The sequence below is a fragment of the Thalassophryne amazonica genome, chromosome 13 (genome assembly GCF_902500255.1).
Source record: "Thalassophryne amazonica chromosome 13, fThaAma1.1, whole genome shotgun sequence".
Taxonomy (NCBI): domain Eukaryota; kingdom Metazoa; phylum Chordata; class Actinopteri; order Batrachoidiformes; family Batrachoididae; genus Thalassophryne; species Thalassophryne amazonica.
Window position 1 is genome coordinate 53,230,362 of NC_047115.1, and position 24,974 is coordinate 53,255,335.

At 41.9% G+C, this 24,974-nt stretch overlaps 1 protein-coding gene across 1 annotated transcript in view; it reads left to right on the forward strand.

Annotated features, from left to right (window-relative positions):
• macrod2 (mono-ADP ribosylhydrolase 2) overlaps positions 1-15,125 on the forward strand; it is a 420,587-nt gene extending 405,462 nt beyond the window's left edge. Inside the window, exons 11-12 of the mRNA XM_034184236.1 lie at positions 3,216-3,287; positions 14,037-15,125. Of these exons, the coding sequence (XP_034040127.1) occupies positions 3,216-3,287; positions 14,037-14,059 (95 nt within the window). The 3' untranslated portion in view covers positions 14,060-15,125. The remainder of the gene's footprint in view (positions 1-3,215; positions 3,288-14,036) is intronic.
• The last annotated feature ends 9,849 nt before the right edge of the window (positions 15,126-24,974 follow it).

Consider the following 24,974-nt stretch of genomic DNA (forward strand, 5'->3'; position numbering starts at 1 on the left):
GAAACTGCAGAGAGTCGACATTTACTGTTTTGTATGTATTTTTGGAATGAACGCCACGTAAATGGAAAGTTAACAGGACTAATATTTTTGCAATGTTGGCTTAGAAAACAGGTGAAGATCTGTGAGCAGCAATATGGTTTCATGCTGAGAAAGAGCACTACAGATGCAGTGTTTGCTCTGAGAATACTGTTGGAGAAGTACAGAGAAGGCCTGAAAGAGTTACATTGTGTGTTTGTGGACTTAGAAAAAGCTTATGATTGGGTACCAAGAGAAGAGCTGTGGTATTGTATGAGGAAGTCTGGAGTGGAAGAGAAGTATGTTAGGGTAGTGCAGGACATGTACAAGAATAGTGTGACAGCGATGAGATGCAAAGTAGGAATGACAGACTCATTCAAGGTGGAGGTGGGATTACACCAAGGATCAACTCTGAGTCCTTTCTTGTTCACAGTGGTGATGGACAGGTTGACGGATGAGATCAGACAGGAGTCCCCATGGACTATGATGTTTGCAGATGTCAGTGTGATCTGTAGTGAGAGTAGAGAGCAAGTTGAGTCTAGTCTAGAGAGGTGGAGATATGCTTTGGAGAGAAGGGGAATGAAAGTCAGTAGAAGCAAGACTGAGTACATGTGTGTGAATGGGAGGGAGCCCAGTGGAATAGTGCAGTTACAAGGAGTAGAAGTGGTGAAAGTAGATGAGTTTAAATATTTGGGGTCAGCTGTTCAAAGTAATGGAGAGTGTGGTAGAGAGGTGAAGAAGAGAGTGCAGGCAGGGTGGAGTGGGTGGAGAAAGGTGGCAGGAGTGATTTGTGACCGAAGAATATCAGCAAGAGACAGTAGTGAGACCAGCTATGTTGTACGGTTTAGAGACGGTGGCGCTAACAAAAAGACAGGAGGCAGAGCTGGAGGTGGCAGAGCTGAAGATGTTGAGATTCTCTTTGGGAGTGATGAGAATGGACAAGATTAGGAATGAACATATCAGAGGGACAGCTCAGGTGGGACGGTTTGGAGACAAAGTCAGAGAGGCGAGATTGAGATGGTTTGGACATGTGCAGAGGAGGGACCCAGGGTATATAAGGAAAAGGATGCTGAGGATGGAGCCACCAGGCAGGATGAGAAGAGGGAGGCAAAAGAGGAGGTTTATGGATGCGCTGAAGGAGGACATGCAGGTGGTTGGTGTGACAGAGGAAGATACAGAGGACAGGGTGAGATGGAAACGATTGATCTGCTGTGGCGACCCCTAACGGGAGCAGCCAAAAGACAAAGAAGAAGAAGAATGTAACAACAGTAAACAATGGACGTTGATGATTAAATTCTGGACTCACACGCCATTCCAGCAGGGGGCAGTAAATCATCTATATATTTAAAGCCAAGTGCCCTCTGTGTGCGTGTGTTCATGTGTGTGTGCATAACTTCATTCACAGACAAACTGGGGAGAGCTGACATTTGCCGTTTGGTATGCTTATATATTTTGGGTGAAGGATGAACACCGCCATTGATAGGACTAATATTTTTGGAGAAACTACAGATATTACGTAACAACCGTGAGCAATGGGTGTTCATAATTACATTGAAAAATGTCACCTACCTATTTTATAAACACTACCCAATCTAGAGTCTGTGGATCCCCACAGGCAACATGCTAGTAATGTTTGTAATATTCTTTACTGGAGAAGCCAAAAGAAATTAGTTTTAATTTTATAGTACCATAGTTTCCAGATTGTAAGTCACGTTTTGGGAAGTCCTGCAACTTGTGACTTGTATAGCGAAAAATTGCACATTTGTTGTTAATAATAGTCATAATGACTCTTTATATAGGACTTTACCTGGAATCAACAAAACAAAACACAGTAAACCCTAATGATAAAAGAACTCTTGTCCATTCGGCTGCTCCCGTTTTTGTGTGTTCGGGGTTGCCACAGCGGATACAACCAGATCCGCATTGGTAGCTGGCACAAGTTTTACGCTGAATGCCCTTCCTGACGCAACTCCAGTGTCACCTGGAGAAACACACAGCCTCTGGTGTTCCAAAGAGGTCTCCCATCCAAGTACTAACCACGTCCTGCACTGCTTAGATCTGACAGGATCAGGCTTACACAGAGCAGATCGGCTGCCCTAATGATAAAAGAACAAATGCCAATAATAAAAACTACACTAGAACAATGCCAAAAATTCCAAATTAAATAGCTAATAATACAGGAAAAAAGGTGTGGCTTGTACAGTATGTGTGCTACAAATTACTTGACCAATATCAGTATGACAGCAATATGTTGTGGCAAACCCTATCAAGTAGAACATATCATTATGACCAAAAGATGTCCCTAAGCCCTAACCCAGCATTTTGAAGCTATTGTTGGCCCAGTCTTTGAACATCATTCCATCAATTTATTGAGCAGACATGTTGTGCGCTGTAATTAGTCCGTATTTTGACTTAGCAAGCAACAGTGTCCTTGGTGGCCACCACACCTAGTAGGCTCTGGAAATGAAAGAAACTGATAAACAAGCCCATTTCAATCTACACACCATTTCAAAACCACACATACATATGTGTGAAGAAGTGTCTGTTTCAACTTCCATCTTAAAACATTCTTCTCACAGGGTGGTACCTCCCTTAACCATCTCCTTGCCCTCTTTTTCTTATGCAGCTAAATTTACACACAATTTTTTTCTGCTAGGTTGCACCAAGAATGTCACAGCGATTAAACAATCAGAGAACAGTTTATTTCTCTGATTTAGCACATTTTGTATGGCCTGTTTCACTTACTATCAACAACATCTGCTTCTAATCCATCATCAATCCAGCATCCATTAACCATCCATCATGTGGCAGACTGACACTATCTACTGACCTCCCCACCCACCAAAGCCTGTGCTTATATTTTAACTGTTTTTGGATTTTCTCCAGTTGTTGCATTTCTACATCTATTGACCGTGAAGATACTTTCACAGTGCCTTTTTATAGCCACTCCAAGAATGTGAAATTTTATGATTGTAGGAAATGACATAAATAAAAATTTCCTGGACCTTGTTTGTATCCAACCTTATCCTGATGTCTGACTTCTGGTTCGCTCCATCAGAACTATTAATGGGTGAAATGATTCACATGGTCTGCAGGGCAGAGACACTGTTCAGATTAATTCTCATGTGCACAAGATGATGACCATAAGAATGCTTGATTGTAATTGATTTTCATATTTTATTTCCACTGCACATTTCTAGAAGACATGCAGGGTCGTGTGATGAGCTCACAAGAAGTTGATTCTGTTCCAAGTGACAGCCTTCAGTCCAAAGGTTAGTGGCACTCATGTCTCTGTTTAGAAGCTTCTTATTAGTGGCATCAGCTGCTGAATTAAAATTCACTTCATCTCTAGAATCCTCAGAGTTTCACTCTTGTTTTTTTTTTTTTTTTTTTTTGGTAAACACTGCACGCCTCCTTGTCTGACTGCACCTCCTGCTTACTGGAGATGCAGACAGATTGTGTGCATTCCTCCAGGGCCAAATTCATTTGCAAATCCTCTCCTCCCACTTCAGGTCCACAGCTATGACCCTGATATTTTGGTATAAATGTGTCGGCATATCTTTGGAGATGGAATGTGATATATTACCCACAAACTCAGCTGTCAGATGTTTAATAAAGTGCAAAAAACCCTTTATTTTAACAAGAAGGTCACACAGGCTGTTGCTGGAATAATAATACCAATAAATCATATTTCGTAATGATGCCCTACTAATAATATCCTCGGGTGTCCTACGTGCTAAGTCAGATATTGTTGAGTTTGTGTTTTTGTTGTGTGTCTAAAGTTTTTGTACCAAAAAACAGGCTTCACATCTTGGCTTCAGTTTCCAGGTAGAAAAAAGCTCATTAATCGACTCCAGTGAATAGATTGTGGGGTTGAATAAATAGGACAGGCTAGCAGCATCAGTACTAAGTTGGCAGAGACGCGTGCTGGTGTAGGAAAAGAGAGCGCTTAAATAAATCCACAGAAGAAAAAGCTTCTTGTCAAACAGCCGAGGTGGTTCAGGGTGACACGGCACATAAAAGTGCTGGATCGCACACAGAGAGCGGTTCAAATTTACAGCATCAAAACAAATGACACCAAACAATTACTAGCCAGCTTTCTGAACAGATTCACTTTGTCCTTCACAGTGAAATCAGTGCAGGGATCATGAAGCAGCCCGTGTTCACTCGCAGTGGGTAACTTCTCAAAAGGTAACTTTGGTGATATGTTCAGAAATAAATAAATAAATAAATAAAACCATGTTTGATCTGTTGTTGTAAAAAATAGCACGATGGAGAAGATTGTATGAAGAATCATTCTGCCTGTGTTCAAGTCCAGGTTATGATACAGCACCTTCATTAGTGCTGGTAGCAACTGTTTTAGGATTCAGAACATTTTCTCTCACATCACCTTCAGGAAAAAAAATAGAACATTTATGCTGCCATGGCAGAACACATCAATAAACCTTAACACCTTTGTTTTCACATCAAATCCTGCCTTATGCCTTTGAGAAGAGAAAAATCAGCTGCATGATGTATCTTGTATTATGGGGTGAAAACATGTTTGCAGTCTGGTATGGCTACAATTTGTTCCCATTTGGTTAACCGCAATAAAGGACCAATGTCAAAGTGATAAGAGATCTCGACAAACTGATCTAAAAAACTTCTAATAATAAAGTAGGTGGGTCAGTGGTTGGCACTGATGTCTCATAGTAAGAATGTCGTGGGATCGCTTCCCGTCCTTTCTGTGTGGACTTTGCATCTTCTCCCCATGTCTGTGTGGGTTTCCTCCCATAATCAAAAAACATGCTTATTTGGGGTCTGCTCCTTTCTCGGGCCCTGACCAAGACAGCGTCTCTACATCTGTAGTTGGTGCCCAAGTGCCAGATTGTGGCTGCCCACTGCTCCTAGTGGTTGGATTGTGTTAACGGTCATTAGAATGGGTTAAATGCAGAGGACAAATTTTGTTGTATGAAAGTACAATGACAGTAAAGGAAATTATTTATATTTCTTATATTTGCTTAGCCAAGTGGTTTTACTGAAGGATCTTATCTCTGTATTACTTGTATCTGTATTAGGGTTGCATATAATGATTATTTAAGTAGCAGTGGCCTTAGTGTCCACCAGGACCCTGCAGTTAGCAACAAATCTTTATCAGTTACATGCAAACAAAAGCCGTATTTCACATGTGCATGCCTGAACAAGCAAAGACATGTCCCACTGTGGCAACATTGCTTTTTAAAACGATATCTGCTAATTATTTTGTTAAAAGATGCCATCATGGCCCAGAATAGGCTATTCATTGCTCCATACCTGTATCTATCAGAACTCAATAAATAGTATTTTTATAGAGTTACTGATAGAAATTTTATGGACCTATTCACTGACTGACCTATGTATCCCAGTGCATGCCCTGCTAATCACAGGAAATAATCCATTAACCAGTAAGGTATTTTTTATTAATCTGAAAAAAATTATATGTAAATAATCTTAAAAAATTAAATATTATCTTAATTGTTGAGAAAAATATAAATATTGTTCTTGTTACATATTATTTACGTTATTATTTACATATTATTTATTGTTACATATTATTTCAATAACAAAACATTGTTTCCAATTTTGGATAAAGGCATTATGAGAATATAGAAATTATGAATCAGAAATTTGTATGAAATCAAATTTAACTGGATATTTTGTCTGTTTCTCAGTAGGAACACAAAACCTGTTGAAATGTACAACTGTACAACCTTAAATATTTGTAGTACAAATATCTCAATTCAATTTAGTGTCCCAAAGGCACTAGATGGCAGTCAAATTAAACCTTTCCCACCCCCTGAGCAAACAAATTTGCAACAGACCAGACACAGTTAGCCCCATTCAAAGTGGTCTCTTTGGGACACACTTCTCCCAGTGGTTCTCCCATTGTTGAAGCATTTCTGGAAGGCCTCTTTTGGAAGGTGTCCAACTGGGCCAACCCATTCGGCATGATGTCTTCTCGTAACTCAAATCAAGTCTCTTTTAGTGTTCTTGTGATCTTGGGGAACAGCCCGAAAATTACAGGGAGACATGTCAGGAGAGTAGGGAGCCTGACGTATCACAGGAGTTTTGTGTTTGGCCAGGAAAGTCTGAATCAGCTGAGCAGAATGGCCGGGTGCATTGTCATGATGGAGCTGCTAACTTTTTTCCATCCACAGATTAATTTTTAAAATTCATTTACCCTTTATGTAACCAGGTTAGTCCCATAGAGATTGAGATGTCTTTTAAAAGGGAGACTTGGACAATTATAAAGTTTCCAAATCACCTAACTGGTCATTTGCAGTATACAGCATCACAAAGGTTACATAGGACCTCCTGAAAATACTCTTTATTAACATTTTAGCCTTCTGGTGCATACTCATGATACATTACCCCATGGGAGTCAAACAAAATGGTCAACATGACTTTGACATTGTTGTGTACCTGCCTCATTGTCTTCGGCCTCAGTGATGTTGGATATTTCCATTGCGATGACTCAAATTTGGTTTCCCGGTCGTATCCATGAACCCATGTCTCATCATGGAATGTGCTTCACTCTCCACTGATGTACACCCTTTTTTGAAGTGGTTATACTACTATTTTATTTGCGTTATGCTTGTGGCATCATTTCGAATGGTTTCTGTTTGGGTATCACCAAGCTTTTGACAAACTTTTATGCAATACCTTTGCTCAAGTCGTGACATTATGTTATAGCAAATAAGAATCTCACGGGTGCACAGTACATGTGTTCTCTCTAAGGCTAACAGTTAGCAACATATGCGCTCTGCGCTTGGGAAAAAATTTGTGCTTGCACAAGAACATTCCCTACACTTCCCCACCAAACAGCTACTTACATGCTTCATTTGTTTCTGTGGGATAAAATAGGGTCGAATAGTTTTTAAATGCATCTCGTGTATGTGCATATATTTACATAAAGTCTCTGCATACAGGCCTACAAGTACATGTTCAACAGAGGCGGTTTCTCTAAGACAGGGAAGCTCAGCTTCCCCCAAAATGTCAAAAAATGAAATGGTCAAATATGTACAGGTTATTATCATTTCATTGACTACAAATGTGTTAGAACACTTTCATCTTGAAGACGAGTTCATTCAGAATTAGCTACTTATCACAAATCGATTGACTCTATTTTGTTAACTTCTTGTTATGTGTCGGACGCAGCCCGGAGAACCGACCAGCGTTTGAAGGACCCAGTATAAAATAAGCAGAGCACGGTACAAAGGATAACAGAGTTTAATAAACATAACAGTGATGTGATAAATATAAAAGTGCGTGGTCTGGCGTGGTGGATTGCGGTGCGCTCCCAGCAGCGCTAACGGTCCGGAGCCAGAACCAGTTCGGACCCAAGGACCCCGCCGTCACCCCCCAGGTGGCCGCGACAAACCGAGTCTGTGAATGAAGACATCATCATGTGAGTCCACACGCCACACACAGAGAGACCGCTCACAGGTGTACAAACAGCAAACACTTCCTGGCTTAATTACTAATCAGCTTCCCACCCTGCAGGCATGGAACACCCTGTTCACAAACTCACTGCAGTGGAAGCTGATTAAAACGACTAACATAACAGCTCAATATAATAAGGTGTGAGGGACACCACATTTACTGACTGTACAAATGTTAGTCACAAAACCTAACGTACCTCAGGAAGTGTGCTGACGAGCGTGAGACCTCACCCTCTCCTCTTTCACAGACCATGCATCAAACCTGGATGTTCTCTGCATCCACTGATGATGAGATGGCTCTCGAGATGACGATCTCACCCGTCTGGTCACAAGGTCGAGTCTCTGGCAAATACACACTGTGTACTCCAGACTTAAATGCCACCATGTTCCAATCTGTGTAGATGCACCACAGCTGTGAGTCCTGACGAGCCGCACCTGATCAGCCTCAGGTGATCAGGGTGAGGTCCTGGTAACTCAGCCACACAGCCACTCAGTCCCAAATGCGCACCACCTGGAAGGAAAACCAAAAGACAGAAACAGAAGACAAACAAAAGCCATCCAGGCACGCCAGCCACAACACTTCTCATCTAATCTTTTTCTCATACGGTCTGTGGTCAATGCATTTTCCTGTAGAAGCTGAGCGTCTGTTCACTTCAGTGGTACTGCCTGGAAAGGTTTTTTTTTTTTTCATTGCCACAAAACGTGACGGTCATTAGATAAAGCCACGATTTAGTCCCACCCCCGGACGGTGAGCTTTTCTGGGGGTGAATGGAGCTGTGTGCGGGCCTAGACGCTGGAGTTCTGGACAATGATTGGATGATCAGTCGAAAGGCTGAATCCCGTTTTGATTAACTGCTAGGAATGTGAGAATTCGTTTGCATATTTTTGCGTATTTATGCATTTTTAAATTTATGCCAAAGTGTTCTGCGTGCGCTGTAAATCAGTCTGTTTTAAAGGCGCACAGAGAAGCTCACTGGATTACACGTTATATGAGAAGATCTTGTGAGTTTCTCTCTGCTTCATTCTTCAGTAAGTGTTTAAAAGTTGTTGCACGTTAGTTAACATCCTGGTTGGCAACACAACATCAAAGTATTCATAATTATAAGTCTGTCTGGGCATATGTGGTAATAATTAGCGGTTGGTGAAGTATTTTATTAATTAAAATTAGTGACGGAGAAACCGAAGCGTATTGAAACACTGAATCAATATGAAGCAGTGGTTCAGTGTTTTGAAGTTTTGATACAATTACATATGGTGACATCTGCTGGCCAATCTGTAAAATAACGTTTGCATGGAACAATGTCAGGAAACAGGCTCTGTTATGTATGTTTATTAATAAAAGTTCTATGTGTTTCTTGAAATTTTTGATGATATTTTTGTTTAAAAACATTGATAATTTTCTTGTAAAAGTAAGTTCCTTTTGCTGCTCTGTTGTTTTCAGTTGGGGTCACCACAGCAGATCTAAGGTGGACCTGTATGTTGATTCTGGCACAAGTTTTATGTCGGATGCCTTTCCTGACCCAACTCCTCATTACATGGAGAAATGTGGCAGGGTGGGGTTTGAACCGGGAACCTTCTGCACTGAAACTAAGCGCACAAACCACTTGGCAATTGTGCCATCATAAAATACTGTATGTAATATAGATATAAATTGTGAAATGCTTGTGCAACGAGGGACCATTATCACCATTTTACATATTTGAATTTACATATAAATAAATTCTAAAATTTTATGATGTAAGCTGACAATGAGCTTCCCCTCTTTGACAGACCAACAGCCGCCACTGATGTCCAACTTCACCAACTTTACTGCCTGAAATTGGAAAGTGTGCAAACAACTGTTTGCTGAGTGCTTCACCATCCACAGCTTTATCATACCATAATAAACACATATGAAACAACTTAAACATCTCAACAAACATATTCAGCTCAAGGTTACAAGAAGACACAGAGGAGAAAGTTTTCTGCTGTGGAATGGTTCTGTGTTATGATGAGTACAAAACTCTGAGGATCATCAAAATAAATGGCGTGTTTGATGTAAGATGGGGGCAGCCCCATGCTGTGGGCTACGTCTCTCATGGGAAGCCTGTGAGAGCAAAACTAATGTAACAAACAGGGAAATCCTCCAGGAAAACCTGGAACTGTCTGTAAGAGTCCTGAGACATAAGAGAGCATTTGTTTAATGTACATAAGAATGTCTTAAAAACTATAATATGAACAATATCAAGTGGAAAAAGTCAGAGTGTATTTCAACTGAGCATTTGTGAGTGCGATGGAAAAGCACTGAATTATTGTGTTTTCTGCAAAAGTATCCACACAAATACTGTTAACAACTCAACCTGGGTGACAGCATATGTATCCACTTGAGTATTAATTGTTTTCCATCCATCCATTTTCTTCCGCTTTATCCAGAGTCGGGTTGCGGAGCAGCAGCTCAAGCAAAGCCGCCCAGACCTCCCGATCCACACACACCTCCCCCAGCTCCTCCGGGGGAACCCCAAGGCGTTCCCAAGCCAGCCGAGAGATGTAGTCCCTCCAGCGTGTCCTGGGTCTTCCCCAGGGCCTCCTCCCAACGGGATGTGCCCGGAACACCTCTCCAGCGAGGCGTCCAGGGGGCATCCAGAAAAGATGCCCGAGCCACCCCAACTGACTCCTTTCGATGTGGAGGAGCAGCAGCTCGACTCTGAGCTCCTCCCGAGTGACCGAGCTCCTCACCCTATCTCTAAGGGAGCGCCCAGCCACCCTGCGGAGGAAACTCATCTCGGCCGCTTGTACTCGCAATCTTGTTCTTTCGGTCATGAGCCAAATCTCATGATCATAGGTGAGGATCGGAACGTAGCTCGATCGGTAAATCGAGAGCTTTGCCCCCCTACTCAGCTCTCTCTTCAACACGACGGTCCGATACAGCGACCGCATCACTGCAGATGCTGCACCGATCCGTCTATCAATCTCACGCTCCATCCGTCCCTCACTCGTGCTCTGTATGCACCACTCTGCATTTAATCATTAGTAGTTGATCTCTGCTCTCTTCCACAGCATGTCTTTTTCTTGATTCTCTCCCCTCAGCCCCAACCAGTCCCAGCAGAAGACTACCCCTCCCTGAGCCTGGTTCTGCTGGAGGTTTCTTCCTGTTAAAAGGGAGTTCTTCCTTCCCACTGTCGCCAAGTGCTTGCTCACAGGGGGTCGTTTTGACCGTTGGGGTTTTTCTGTAATTATTGTATGGCTTTTGCCTTACAATATAAAGTGCCTTGGGGCAACTGTTTGTTGTGATTTGGCGCTATATAAATAAAATTGACTGATTGATTGATTGACTCGTGAACAAGACGCCGAGATACTTAAACTCCTCCACTTGAGGCAAGGATACTCCACCGACCTGAAGAGGGCAAAGCACCTTTTTCCTGTCGAGAACCATGGCCTCGTATTTGGAGGTGCTGATTTTCATCCCGGACGCTTCACACTCGGCTGCAAACCGCCCCAGTGCACGCTGAAGGTCCTGATTTGACGAAGCCAACAGAACCACATCATCCGCAAACAGCAGAGATGAGATTCTGTGGTTCCCAAACCAAACTCCTTCTACACCCTGGCTGTGCCTAGAAATTCTGTCCATAAAAATAATGAACAGAACCGGTGACAAAGGGCAGCCCTGGCGGAGGCCAACGTGCACTGGAAATAGGTTTGACTTAGCCCTTAGCAAAGGACCCCGGACCCCGTACTCCCGGAGCACCCCCCACAGGGTGCCCCGAGGGACACGGTTGAACAAGATCCACAAAACACATGTGGACTGGTTGGACGAACTCCCGTGAACCCTCGAGCACCCGATGGAGCGTGTAGAGCTGGTCCAGTGTGCCACGACCAGGACGAAAACCACACTGGTCCTCCTGAATCCGAGATTCGACCATTGGTCGAATTCTCCTCTCCAGTACTCTGGAATAGACCTTACCGGGGAGGCTGAGGAGTGTGATCCCCCTATAGTTGGAACACACCCTCCGGTCCCCCTTCTTAAACAGAGGGACCACCAACGCGGTCTGCCAATCCAGAGGCACTGTCCCCGATCGCCACGCGATGTTGCAGAGGTGTGTCAGCCAAGACAGCCCCACAACATCCAGAGACTTAAGGTACTCAGGACGGATTTCATCCACCCCAGGAGCCTTGCCACTGAGGAGTTTTCTAACCACCTCGGTGACTTCGGCCTGGGTAATGGATGGGTCCGCCTCTGAGTCCCCAGTCTCTGCTTCCTCTTCGGAAGATGTGACGATGGGATTGAGGAGATCCTTGAAGTATACCTTCCACCGCCTGACAACATCCCCAGTCAGGGTCAACAGCTCCCCACCCGCACTGTAAACAGTGCTGGTGGAGAGCTGCTTCCACCTCCTGAGGCGCCGGACGGTTTGCCAGAATCTCTTCGAGGCCGACCGATAGTCCTCCTCCATGGCCTCCCCGAACTCCTCCCAGACCCGAGTTTTTCCCTCTGCGACCGCACGGGCTGCGGCATGCTTGGCCTGCCGGTACCTGTCAGCTGCCTCCGGGGTCCCACCTACCAACAAAGATAAGTAGGACTCCTTCTTCAGCTTGACGGCATCCCTTACTCCGGCGTCCACCACCGGGTTCGGGGATTGCCGCTGCGACAGGCACCAGAGACCTTGTGACCACAGCTACGAGCGGCCGCATCAACAATGGAGGTGGAGAACATGATCCACTCGGACTCCATGTCTCCAACCTCCACCGGGATCTGGGAGAAGCTCTCCCGGAGGTGGGAGTTGAAGACCTCGCTGACAGAGGGTTCCGCCAGTCGTTCCCAGCAGACCCTCACAAACAAGACCTTCAGCATGCACTGGGGCGGTTTGTCCCCTCACAAACAAGAACAATCAGAGCTTTATGACGTCCGCCAATCCGGATCAGTAGTTTTGATGTAATCCTGCTAACAGTAATCCTTCAAATGCTCTATAAAGTGAAACTTGCTCCGGAATCCGGACCTGGATAACCTCCAAAATTTAATGGATTTTTCTATGGTCTGATATGTATATGTGGTGAAAATTTCATCAAACTCCGTACAGTACTTTAGACGTAATCCTGTTAACAGACAGACAGACAATTAAATAAACACCAGTGATTTTATTATATCCTTGGTGGATGTAATGACCAGATATTTTGTTGGGACTCATTTAATATATGTTTGTATGCATATTGTATGTAATATATTTTCTGGACTATAAGTCACATTGGAAAAAACATCGTATTTATGTTTGAAAAATGGCACTACTGCTTCTTGAGACAGGAATCAAAATGAATGTATTTGGTGGAGTATCTTTTTAAAATGCAAATGCTGGGTTAGCAACTAAAAACTACCGTGTTAATTAACACTGCTGTATGAGAAACAAACTAGAGACTAAACTGCTTCTAGTTGCCACTGAAAAGACAAAAACATCAAAACAGAGCTAAACGTGTGCACATTTATCTCACTAACTCTGAATAAATTTCAATTGATTATATGTTTTAAAAACACGATGGATGCCCTTAACTTAGCATAGCCATCTTCCTGGTTGCAGTTCTGGCAGTCTCACGAAGTGCAAACAAATTGAGTGCCAAGTAGCATGAAAGCTATTCCCTATCCTTTTTCATAGTCTTTTAGTTTCAGAGCATGATTTATTAATTTCACTCATTCTGTAAGACCCCAGTACACCCTCCTCATCCAGATCTTTTTGTTTTAGGGTGATTGGCATCCAACTTAATGGTGCATTACTCCCACCTTCTGATATCGAGTATGGATTAGACAGTACCTCATTCAGATCAGTTTCTGTCAGCTTGTCACATGTGTAGACCATGACATCATGTGGTTGTGAATGATAATGTACTATTTTTTGACATTAAGTTGCTTTGAAAAATAAGTCACAAGATCAGCCAAATGCAAAAAAAAAAGAAAAAAAAAAAAGAAAATATGGTAAGTTGTATTTATGGAGCGCTGTGATGGATTGATTGTGCACATTCACCGGTAGACACAAGGAAAATCAAAGATGAAAAAACTTTTCATTGATCGGTTTGCCACGAGGATGTCCTCAATAGCACAAAATTAGCTTGAAACAATATAAATATTTTGCATATAAGTGACAAATATATGAAAATGCTTTATGGCAAAATTTTGTGGCAAAAGCACCTGCTGCAACATTTTCATTAATGTTCACACTCAATTCAGACCGAGTCGAGTGAGAAGAAATTACAGAAATATTATGAGCCCGGTCAAATATGACTACATTCATAAAATGGAAGAAGTTATGTCAAAGTTCCTTTTAAAAGTCCAGTCGCATTTTGGTAATGGGATGTTTTTCTGGAAACCGCAAAAAGCATGACACATCAGGTTCAGGGTAATCTCAGATAAGCTTGAGCACCAGCAATCAACAAGAATATTTAATACACTATTGTGAGCACTCCGTGTAATAGCATTCTAGAATCAGAATGGGTTTTTTTGAGCAATAAATGTCCCACTGCAGAAAATTGGGTAATTTAACCACTCTGTGTCTAAAATATGAGCTATGAAATTACCATGTTTTCCCTCCCTCTGTACAGACCCTGTTGAGAAGAAAGAATGACCGGCTGACGGAAGGACAATCAACCTTATCTGACAGCCAGCAAACTGTGCGAAGGCCAAACACGCTGGTGTCAGACCGGCCCGTGGCAGTATGGGCTTTGACACCAGCACAGGACAACCATTTACACCCAAAATGCTTATATTCCTTATAATTTCACCTTTTTCTGCTTTTTGTTCTGAGGTTTCTCATACCCAAAGTAAGTAAGTATAAAACCCTGCTCTAGGACTTGAACATATCAACCAGAAAAATACGAGCCATAACACACTGTGTTTTAAGAGTCATGCACCTTGTTGCCAGCTGAGGGAGATGAGATGGAAAAACTAGGTTCAGTTCTCATTATTAGATCTAAACTCGCTGTGAGAGCTCTGTGTCAGCTGTCACTGAACAACAGCCACGCCTCCTCTCCATCGAGACTTCAAGCTGGCTGATGCTTAACATCAATCATCTTCTTGTTCTGGGCAAAGTAAATTTAAATACCGCCGTGACAGTCATGGCATTAAACAGTGGCATTTGTCGCCTCTTTAGAGTGTGACAGGGAAACCTGCCATGTCTCCTCACAATGCGCTGCAGCTCTAACTCCACTGTTAAGTCAAATCTGCTGATGCCTGTAGCCAGGCCAGGGTGTCTCCCAGGTGGCGTGATGATGTCTGATCCCACCCAATCTCAACAGCTCCTGTATGTAACTGCAACTTAATTTAACCATCAGCACCCACACTGACTAAAGGATACGAGTGTCTTTTAAGATTTTTTTTTTTCCCCCTCTTCCCTCTTTCTTTGCCATATTTAGTGCATGCCAGAATTGCTTTGAACTTTACCGACACAAACAGGAATTGCAGTCCCTGCTTGTCTCAGTTGACCATGCAATGGTTAATACTGGCTGTTAACAATTTGGGTTGTTTTCTGAATCAGGTTTATAAATGTTTAGTTTCCATTAAACTGATCATGAATTATTTTTAGTGGTGCCATACTAAAGACAAGAAAAATTACACTTCTATGAAATGATGCCTTCATACTTTGTTTGCTTTGCTAATCTCTAACAGAAATGACTAATAAAAGTTTTAAGGTGGAAGCTGGGTGTCACTTTTTAATTGTTGTGACTTGTTTGGACTAAATAGTATTAATAGTATTAATAGTAATTTTGGGTGCAGCTTGGAAAGTTCAACTTGTGAAATTGAACAACTTTAAAGGAGTGATCAGTCATGTGTTTCGGGGTAGACAGAAACATTTAATCTCTCCTGTGATGTGCAGCATGCTGCTCCTCTGGACCTCAGGCTCCATCCTGCATCAAGCTGTAAGACACACGTACTGGCTAAATGCCCAACCCTCCCTCAGAGTCTGAGAGATGCACTAATGGCCAGAAACAATTTGTTATCAAAGCTTCAGCAAATGTCCACAGCCAAACCACTCTATGAACCACCTACAGTCGGGTATATTTGGACACTGATACAATTTCTGTAATTTTGCCTCTGTACACCACTACAACAGAGTTGCATTGATACAATCAAGATGTAATTGGAGTACACTGTCAACTTTAATTCAAAAGATTTTATAAAAAAATAAATAAATAAAATTGCATAGGGGTGTAACAATTAGCCAATCAGAAATGAAAATCAGTTTAAAGTAATATGGCTACATTGCTACACCGATCCCAGAATCAAGCTAAATGTGCTCTTAATTTTGATGTCATAAATGAGTTGATATAAAATGGATTTACTTGCATCTGCAAACTCTCAAAGTTCAAAGGTCGATGACAAGCCCTCATGAGACTGGTCACAGAAACAGTAGCACATTGCCCGTGGGGATCCACTGGTTCTAAATTGGGTAGTGTTTATAAACTAGGTAGCTCACATTTTTCAAGGGTGGTAATAAATTATGCAACGTTTTTAATAATGATTTTAAGTGAAAGTGCAGGAAATTAAAATGAGAAGGTTTTGTGAATAATTATACAGTAGTGGTCAGAATAATAGTAGTGCTATGTGACTAAAAAGATTAATCCAGGTTTTGAGTATACGAGGTCTGTCCATAAAGTATCGTACCTTTTTATTTTTTTCAAAAACTATATGGATTTCATTCATATGTTTTTACGTCAGACATGCTTGAACCCTCGTGCGCATGCGTGAGTTTTTCCACGCCTGTCGGTGACGTCATTCGCCTGTGAGCACGCCTTGTGGAAGGAGTGGTCCCGCCCCCTCGTCGGATTTTCATTGTCTGGAAATGGCGGAATGAAAAGGACTTTTTTTCCATCAGAATTTTTTCAGAAGCTGTTAGAGACTGGCACCTGGAAACCATTCGAAAAATTTATCTGGCTTTCAGTGAAAATTTTACGGGCTTCACAGAGAATAAGGACTTTAACTACAGGTTTAAGGACCCCTTTAAAGGACGGTCGGTGCGCCGCGCTGCAAGCTGCGACGATGCGGCACAAACCACTGGATCATTTCTAAGCTGATGGCTCTGTGGATACGAGACCGTCGTGTGCTCTTTCTCTGGTTATCACAAGACCTGGACATCAGCCATTTTCCGGCAGATTTCACTTTTAACAAGAGATTTTGTCATGGAAAGCCGCGCGGAGGCTTCGCGCGTCACGACCGATTCGCTGATGAAGCGAGACAAAGGAACACCTCCGTTTCGGAGTGTTAGAGGACATGTTGGGACGTGTCCAGCTCTCCACAAGTTCTTTTATACTCACTCGACTGGTAAGCACTGAAAGCCGAGATAGACATTTTCGAATGGTTTCCAGGTGCCAGTCTCTAACAGCTTCTGAAAAATTTCTGATGGAAAAAAAGTCCTTTTCATTCCGCCATTTCCAGACAATGAAAATCCGACGAGGGGGCGGGACCACTCCTTCCACAAGGCGTGCTCACAGGCGAATGACGTCACCGACAGGCGTGGAAAAACTCACGCATGCGCACGAGGGTTCAAGCATGTCTGACGTAAAAACATATGAATGAAATCCATATAGTTTTTGAAAAAAATATAAAGGTACGATACTTTATGGACAGACCTCGTATTTCTTATTGTTACATGGGAAACAAGGTACCAGTAGATTCAGTAGATTTTCACAAATCCAATAAGACCAAGCATTCATGATATGCACACTCTTAAGGCTATGAAATTGGGCTATTAGTAAAAAAAAAAAAAAAAAAGTAGAAAAGGTGTTCACAATAATAGTAGTGTGGCATTCAGTCAGTGAGTTCATCAATTTTGTGGAACAAACAAGTGTGAATCAGGTGTCCCCTATTTAAGGATGAAGCCAGCACCTGTTGAACATGCTTTTCTCTTTGAAAGCCTGAGGAAAATGGGATGTTCAGTCATTTTAGTCACATAGCACTACTATTATTCTGAACACTACTGTATTTATTATTTGGCCCATTTAGTTGATGTCATGTTTTAAAACTGGCAATGTTGAGATATTTACTTTGGTTTACTGTTCATAGCAGTTGAGTATAGACAATATTCTGTGTAACTAATGTATTACTTATGAGTCCTTGTTTTAAAGTTGCATCAATTTTAACAAACACATCAGCAAGTGACCTTGCTCTGGAAAAAGCCACATATCCATGTGAGGCCACTTGGCTTTTAATGTATAGATGATTTAATGCCCCCTTTTGGAATGGCATGTAAATCCAGAATGTAATTATCAGCATCCATTGTTCACTGTTGTTACGTCATATCTATAATTTGTGGAAAAATATTAGTCCTATCAACGCTCCGTTTTGGCGGCGTTCAACCTTTACTCAAAATACATAAGTGTAGCGAGAAGCCTGCATTCACCATTCAACCTCCTAAGTTGGTATGAAGCAAAGATCATAAAATTTCTTTAATGGAGAACCCAACACAGCTCAAGTTCTGGAATATATCTAAGTATATAAGTGTTAAAAAGAGGCTTTCCTGAGGCTAACACAGGTGTCATAAAAATGCCCCCTACCAGGATTTAAGACTCCCCAAAATGCATTCTTTACCGAGGGTTGGGCTCCTTATCAGCTCCCAAAGCCAGATGGTGAGCATCTCCTTTTCATCTAAAAACACAGACCCCAGAAAGACATGCTTTTACCCAAAGTCCAAAAACTGTCTTTACAGCACAAGTCCATACCACAGAAGAATTGCCATCAACTTGGAGATCACAATACAGTTTTTCTGGTCAAAATCTGCCTCACATTGACAGATTTCACACTTTATGATGAAATCCAAAAACGAGCCTCTTCCAGTCCATGGAACAAGAGTGACCCCTTTTTGGCGAATTGGGGAAGGACATGTGCCCAATTCTTGAATGATATAAAGTTGAAAGATTACATTGTAAAAGTTGTACTACTGTGTTGTAACAAGAAAGAAAAGGTAAAGAAAAGAAATTGACGTGATCATCTAACCTCACACATGGAATTTAGGTATCCTATATTTTTGCTGTGATCATAGATTGTAGAAAGTTATCAAATGTGTGTTTTTCTATATACGGTTGTGTGGTAATTCTAAGGAAATTGTTTACAAGAGTTTTGTAATTCAGGACTTGCTTGGTTTTAAGCAGGAATTTGAGAAATGGACACAAATTTATTATAAAAGTAGACAAACGCAGAGAAAAACTACAGTACCCAGAATTCTTGAGGGTGTAGCTTTTTACCCTTTAAAAGCATGTGCACCGGGGAACTCGCTCTCTTACGCTCTCTTCTCTTACGCCACTTTTCTCTTATGCCTCTGACGCTTGGGTCTGGAGACACCGCCTCAGCCATCCAAAACTTTACGACCCTTTGTTCTTGCAAACACGTGGTGTTGAATTGATTTCTTGTCTGTGCGTGTAACAAGAAATTACTTTTTCCTTTTCTACAGATAACTTTTACCCAAAGTTTTGTAAAGTTAAACGCGCAGGCGCAGTTAACTTCCTTTGACGATTTTTCAAATTAAAACCTTTTTCTTCTTGAACTCCAAATTCATCTCGTGAACATTTTTCTTAGAAAGAACTATTTTTTATCGAGTTTTTGATTTGACCTGGCTTCCAAAGACGACGACGAAAGACGAATTTTTGTTTTTGGCGAATAGAGAATAAAGACATTCAAACCTTTATTCTGACAATCCCAGACCACAAGCGCTGCAGAGATAAAAACAGCGATCGAAGTGCCGTCAAAGTCACAGTTTAACAACAAATCGCCCTTGGTAACCAACAGAACCGGGCGCGGTGACCGGCAGAGTCTCTTTGCCAAGGTACCTGAAGCAGCTGTGCAGACAGACGAGTCATCAACTGGTAATGAGACGGCTCCCAGCATCTGACCTCAAAGAGATCCTATCTGCACGGTGCATCCAAGTAAGACCTGGGTTTGTGTATCAGAAATAAGCAGAGTGGCTTTATTTAATTCTATTTCCTGTCATTAACACTACCCCATGTTAATAAATACCAAAGTAAATCGCCTGCTGATTAGGACAGAATTCATTTTTAAACTCCCGCAAATAAACCAAATTACATAAGTGTCATATAGCAGTTGTTCAGTGAGCTCGTCATCATCAAATTGCTTACATCAAATGTCCTGTTATTTAACTCCTGACTGAGTTGAATAAATGTTTTAAACATATGAAGTTGTCTGTGGTTTGTGTGGTTTTACAGAGGAATCAGACCCGACCTGTAGAATTTACTCCTGTAAGATTAAAGACTGATTTAATATTTCCTTTTTTGACTGACCCTAAAATCACTGATATTATAACCTTGTTATAATATCATTCAGTCATAGGTGGTGCCCCATTATTCGAGTTAAAATTATCTACAAGTGATAATTTCAAAGTATCCTAAAACACATCTTCCCGCTACATAAGCATACCAAACGGCAAATGTCAGCTCTCCCCTGTTTGTCCTTGTTTGAAGGCATGCATACACGTACACAGAGGCCACTTAATATATAGATGATTTACCGCCTCCTTCTGAAATGGCGTGTGAGTACTGAGTGTGATTCTCAACGTCCATTGTTCACTGTTGTTAGTTCTTATTCCTAATTTCTCCAAAAATATTAGTCCTGTCAACTTTACATGTTTGCGACGTTCATCCTTGACCCAAAATGCATAAGCATACCAAACAGCAAATGTCAGCACTCCCTGGTTTGTCCGTGATCGAAACCATACACGCACACACGTACACAGAGGCCTATTGGCTTTTAATATATATATTAAGTTTGCAAGTAAAAAACTAAAGGGACATGTCAGTAGTGGTAGGACGTATATGAAAAATTTGTACCCATTTAAACTTTGTTCAGTTAACAATTTGTAAAAATTGTCACTGTGATGTTTGTGCCATTGTGTAGCCCCACACCACTAGGTGGTTGTGTGCCACCAATGATATATTGAGGTGTATGCAGTCTACACATGCGCAGACAACATCTCTGTGTATCATTTATATATATGATATATCCTTGGATATGATAGATCCAAGGTAGGAACCCATGAGATGTAACATCAAGAGGCAATGACATAGACTTTGGGTTATTTGTGTTCTTTCCACCACAGTATTGACTGTGTGTGAGCAGAATTGTGTGGTTTTGCTGTGGCAGAGGGTTTAGCAGATGCTATGGAGCACGGCTGGCAAAAGAGGATGCTTGCTAATAGTGAGAAATTGCTGGTCTCGGATACATCGATAATATTAATGTATTTGACGAGTGGGTGGAACAATGGATAATGTATGTGGAAATGTTTGAACATTTGGTGAATGCAAACGTAATTGAAGAAGACTGAAAGATGGTGCTTCTCAGTGTAATGGGTGCAGAAACTTATGACCTTTTACATAACCTCATAGCTCCTGATAAGCCACATTGTGAGTGTTATAAGGACATGTTTCTCAAAAACCAATTGTGATTGCTGAAAAATTTCACTTTCATAAGCGTAACCAACAAGTGTCGCAGTATATAGCTGCCATTAAAAGGTTATCAGAACACTGAGTTTGGCACACACTTACAAGATGCGCTGTGAGACAGGCTTATATATGGACCAAAACGGAGGCAGTACAGAAGAGATTGTTGACTGAGGCTGTGTTCACTTTGCAGAAGGCGGTGGAAAAAGCCATGTCAATGGAGACAGTAGCACGAGAAACGCATCAGCTAAATAATGCAATTAAAGTGCATGCAGTTTCACTGAATAGTCAACAACGCAAGAGGTGCACGCGCTGTGGGAAAACCAACCACAGGTAATCTGAATACTGTTTCAAAGAACAGAAATGCTACAATTGTGGCAAGAAAGGACACATATCTAAAGTACACAGAAACAAAGAGGCTACAATGAGAGGCCAGTGTAACAAAAATGTAAAAAGAATAACAGTGTACCAAATGGATGCAAAAGACATGTCAAGTAGTGATGATGGCACAGCTGATTCAGAGTTAACACATTCATTACATTCTCAGCCCATATGTAATATATGGTGGCTCAGAAGGGAAATTTGCTGAGCTGAGCACACTGAAAGTCATTGAAGCTGCCATAGCTCTAAAATAACACTATTAACCATGGGTTTGTCTGGCTAGAGTCATTCCCTATGCTCGAAGACTGAAAGTGGAAGCTGAGATCAACTGACTGTGTGAACAGAGTGTCATATCCCCTGTCAAGTTTAATGACTGGGCCATTGTGCCAGTTGTCAAAAAGAATGCCGATATAAGGATTTGCAGTGATTTCAAAGTGACAATCAACCCTGCTCTGTGTGTGGAGAAATACTTAGTTCCACGAACTGAAGATTTATTTGCATCGCTTTCACTTGAAAATCGCTGAAGAGAAATCTCAAAAATACCATCACAAGATCCAAAGGACTGTTCTGCTATAACTGACTTGCTTCTGGAATCACATCACCACCAGCGACTTTTCAGAAGGTCACGGATCAAGTCCTCCGGGGTCTTCGAAACATTCACTGCTACCTGAATGACATTTTGATCATGGGCCAGGACTGTGTTCAGCATTTGAAAAACTTGCAGTCCTTGGGCACCTTGAGGAATTCAGCTTGCATGTTTAAAAAAAATGTGATTTTTTTTTTTTTTTTTTTTTTAAGGATTTACTCGAATACCTGAGCCATGTCATCGATGCCTATGGCCTGTACAAGTCTCTTGAAAATGTCTGGGTGATCATGGATACTTCTGTACTGACTGATTCATCCATAGGGGTGATTAATTACTAAACCAGATTCATTCCGAACCTCTCGTCCATTCTCAGCCCATTGAATGTGCTCTCCTGTGCAAAGGAATACAGTGTCAATGGACATCAGAATGTGCAACAGCTTCAAAGAAGCTAAACAGCAGCTTTTATGCCAAAGTGTGTTGACTCATTATGATCCTGGACTCCTCATCAGTTTGGCGAGCAACGCTTCATCTTACAGGATTGGTGATGTCATATCCCATATGCTACCCAAAGGACAAGAGAGGCCTATAGCCTTTGCATCAAGGACTTTAAATAAAGCTGAGCAAAATTACACACAGAGTGTGATGCTCTTGCCATCATATTTGGAGTTTGTAAACCCCACCACTACTTATATGGTAGAATGTTTACACTCCTCACAGACCATTGCTCGCAGACCACAATTATGAGTTCCAGCAAAACAATACCATCAATGGCAGCCACCAGAATACAACCGTGGTTTCTCCTGCTGACTGCCCATGTTTACACCACACAATACAGAGAAGCAGCACACCACAGCAATGCTGATGGGCTATCCCACCTGCCACTGCTGATACCTCCAGCAAAGAAAATCAATGCTGTGGGCAGTTTTCACATCAGATACCTGGAGCCCTACCTGTGAACTGCAAGGAAATCTGCAGAGATGCTGTTCTCACTCAAGTATTAGAGATGGTGTCCACAGGTCATTTCCAAAGGGTCCAGAGTGTGGACAGTATAAAACGTTCACCATTCATCAGTAGGAAGATGAACTGACTGTCTAGCAAGGGTGCCTTATGTGGGGTATTTCTGTCATCATCCTTCAAAAGTTAAGACGTAGAGTGGTGTCTGAACTACACATTGTCCACCCTAGTGTTGTGAGAATGAAGGCAGTTGCTCATAGTTATGGATGGATGGATGGATGGATGGATAGCTTTATTTTCATTGTCATTACAACAATGAGATGGTAGTTATATGTGGTGGACAGGAATTGAGACACAATTTGAGCAAGTGTCAAGGACTTGTCAATCCTATCAACTCACCCAGAAAGCACCATCACCCCTCCATCCATGGCTGTGACCGATATCTCCATGGTAGAGGATTCATGTTAATTTTGCGGGCCTTTCCAAGGCCTGAGGCTCATGGTGGTCATGGTTGCCCATTGCAAATGGCTTGAAGTGCATCTCATCAGCTCTACTACTGCTTTTGAGACAATACAAATGCTGAGAGGGACTTTCAGTCACTATGGTCTCTCTAAAGTCTTAGTGAGGAATAATGGCCCCAGTTCACATCAGAGGAATTAGAGTTTCATGAAGAGCAATGGAGTGAAACATATACTCATTCCACACAGCCACAAATGGCCTTGCACAACATTTTGTACAAATTTTCTAGCATTCATTGAATTTCACAGGAACAGCTTCATCATCAAACCTTTATTTAACCAGGAAAAGCTCATTGAGATTGAAAATCTCTTTTCCAAGAGAGTCCTGGCCAAGACAGGCAGCAAAAAGACAAAGTTAACACAAACAAAAGAGACAAACAGGATAAGACATACATTGATACTCAAGAAACATGTTAAAAATAAGCATCATATGATCATCTGTCCGAACATCTACAGACTGATGTTTCAGCCTCCAAGTTTCTGTGTAGGCTCTGAGTTGTCCAGGTGGTTTCCATAGTAGAGAAGCTTGAATCTTCGACTGGACTGGGTTGCTTGACGCAAGGACGTTTCGCTTCATTCGCAGAAGCTTCCTCAGCTAAAATTCTTGCTCTGGAAGTCTGACTTCTGTCTGACTCTTGTAGAGACGAATGAACAGAAGCCAATAAAAGCTGGAGTTTTAAACCTAACCAGACCCCTCCTACTGAGAGGCAGACTGCTATAGGCTAATGACTAAACAATAGCTCTAATTAGCAACTATTGTGCTCTAGTTAGCACTCTCCTAATGACAGGGCAGCTGTCCCTCCTAATGATGGGATGGATGCCTTTTCTTGATGGCTCCCTTGATGACTCTCCTGATGACGTGAATGACTCATTACCATGAACAAAAGACTGAAACTCCTTTGACCTGAGTACCCCATTGTAAACAGGGGACAAAGCGTGTCTCAGACCACCTCCCCGGTTAAGGCTGGGTTTCAAACATTTCACAAAGAATGCCTCCTTGACCCCTCTCTCAAACCATTTCTTCTCTCTGGCTAATATTTTAATTTCCTTGTCCTCAAATGTGTGGTTAGTGTCTTTAAGGTGGAGATGAACTGCAGACTGAGGTCCACTGGCACCCTCCAGCTTTTGTTGGCTTCTGTTCATTCGTCTCTACAAGAGTCAGACAGAAGTCAGACTTCCAGAGCAAGAATTTTAGCTGAGGAAGCTTCTGCGATTTGAAGTGAAACATCCTCGCATCAAGCAACCCAGTCCAGTCAAAGATTCAAGCTTCTCTACTATTTCAGCCTCCAAGTCTTGTAGTAGTGCTTTAAAAGTGTTTAAAGAGACCAGCTCCTGAAGTTTCAGATCATTTTGTAAATTGTTCCAGGTGAAGGACGCGGCGAATTTAAAAGCCTTCTTTCCCTGTTCTGTTCTGACCTTAAGAACAGACAGCAACAGCAGATCCTGGGAGCGCAGACTATAACTACCTGCGGCTTTTGTGCTAATAAAAACCTGGAGATATGAGGGAAGCAAGCCTAAAATACATTGGTAAATTAAAAGATGCCAGTGGCTTTTTCTTTGAGAAGACAGATCTGACCAACCAACACGAGAATACAACAAACAATGATGAGTAAGAGATTTTAAGTTGGTGACAAACCTTAAGGCACCATGATAAACTAT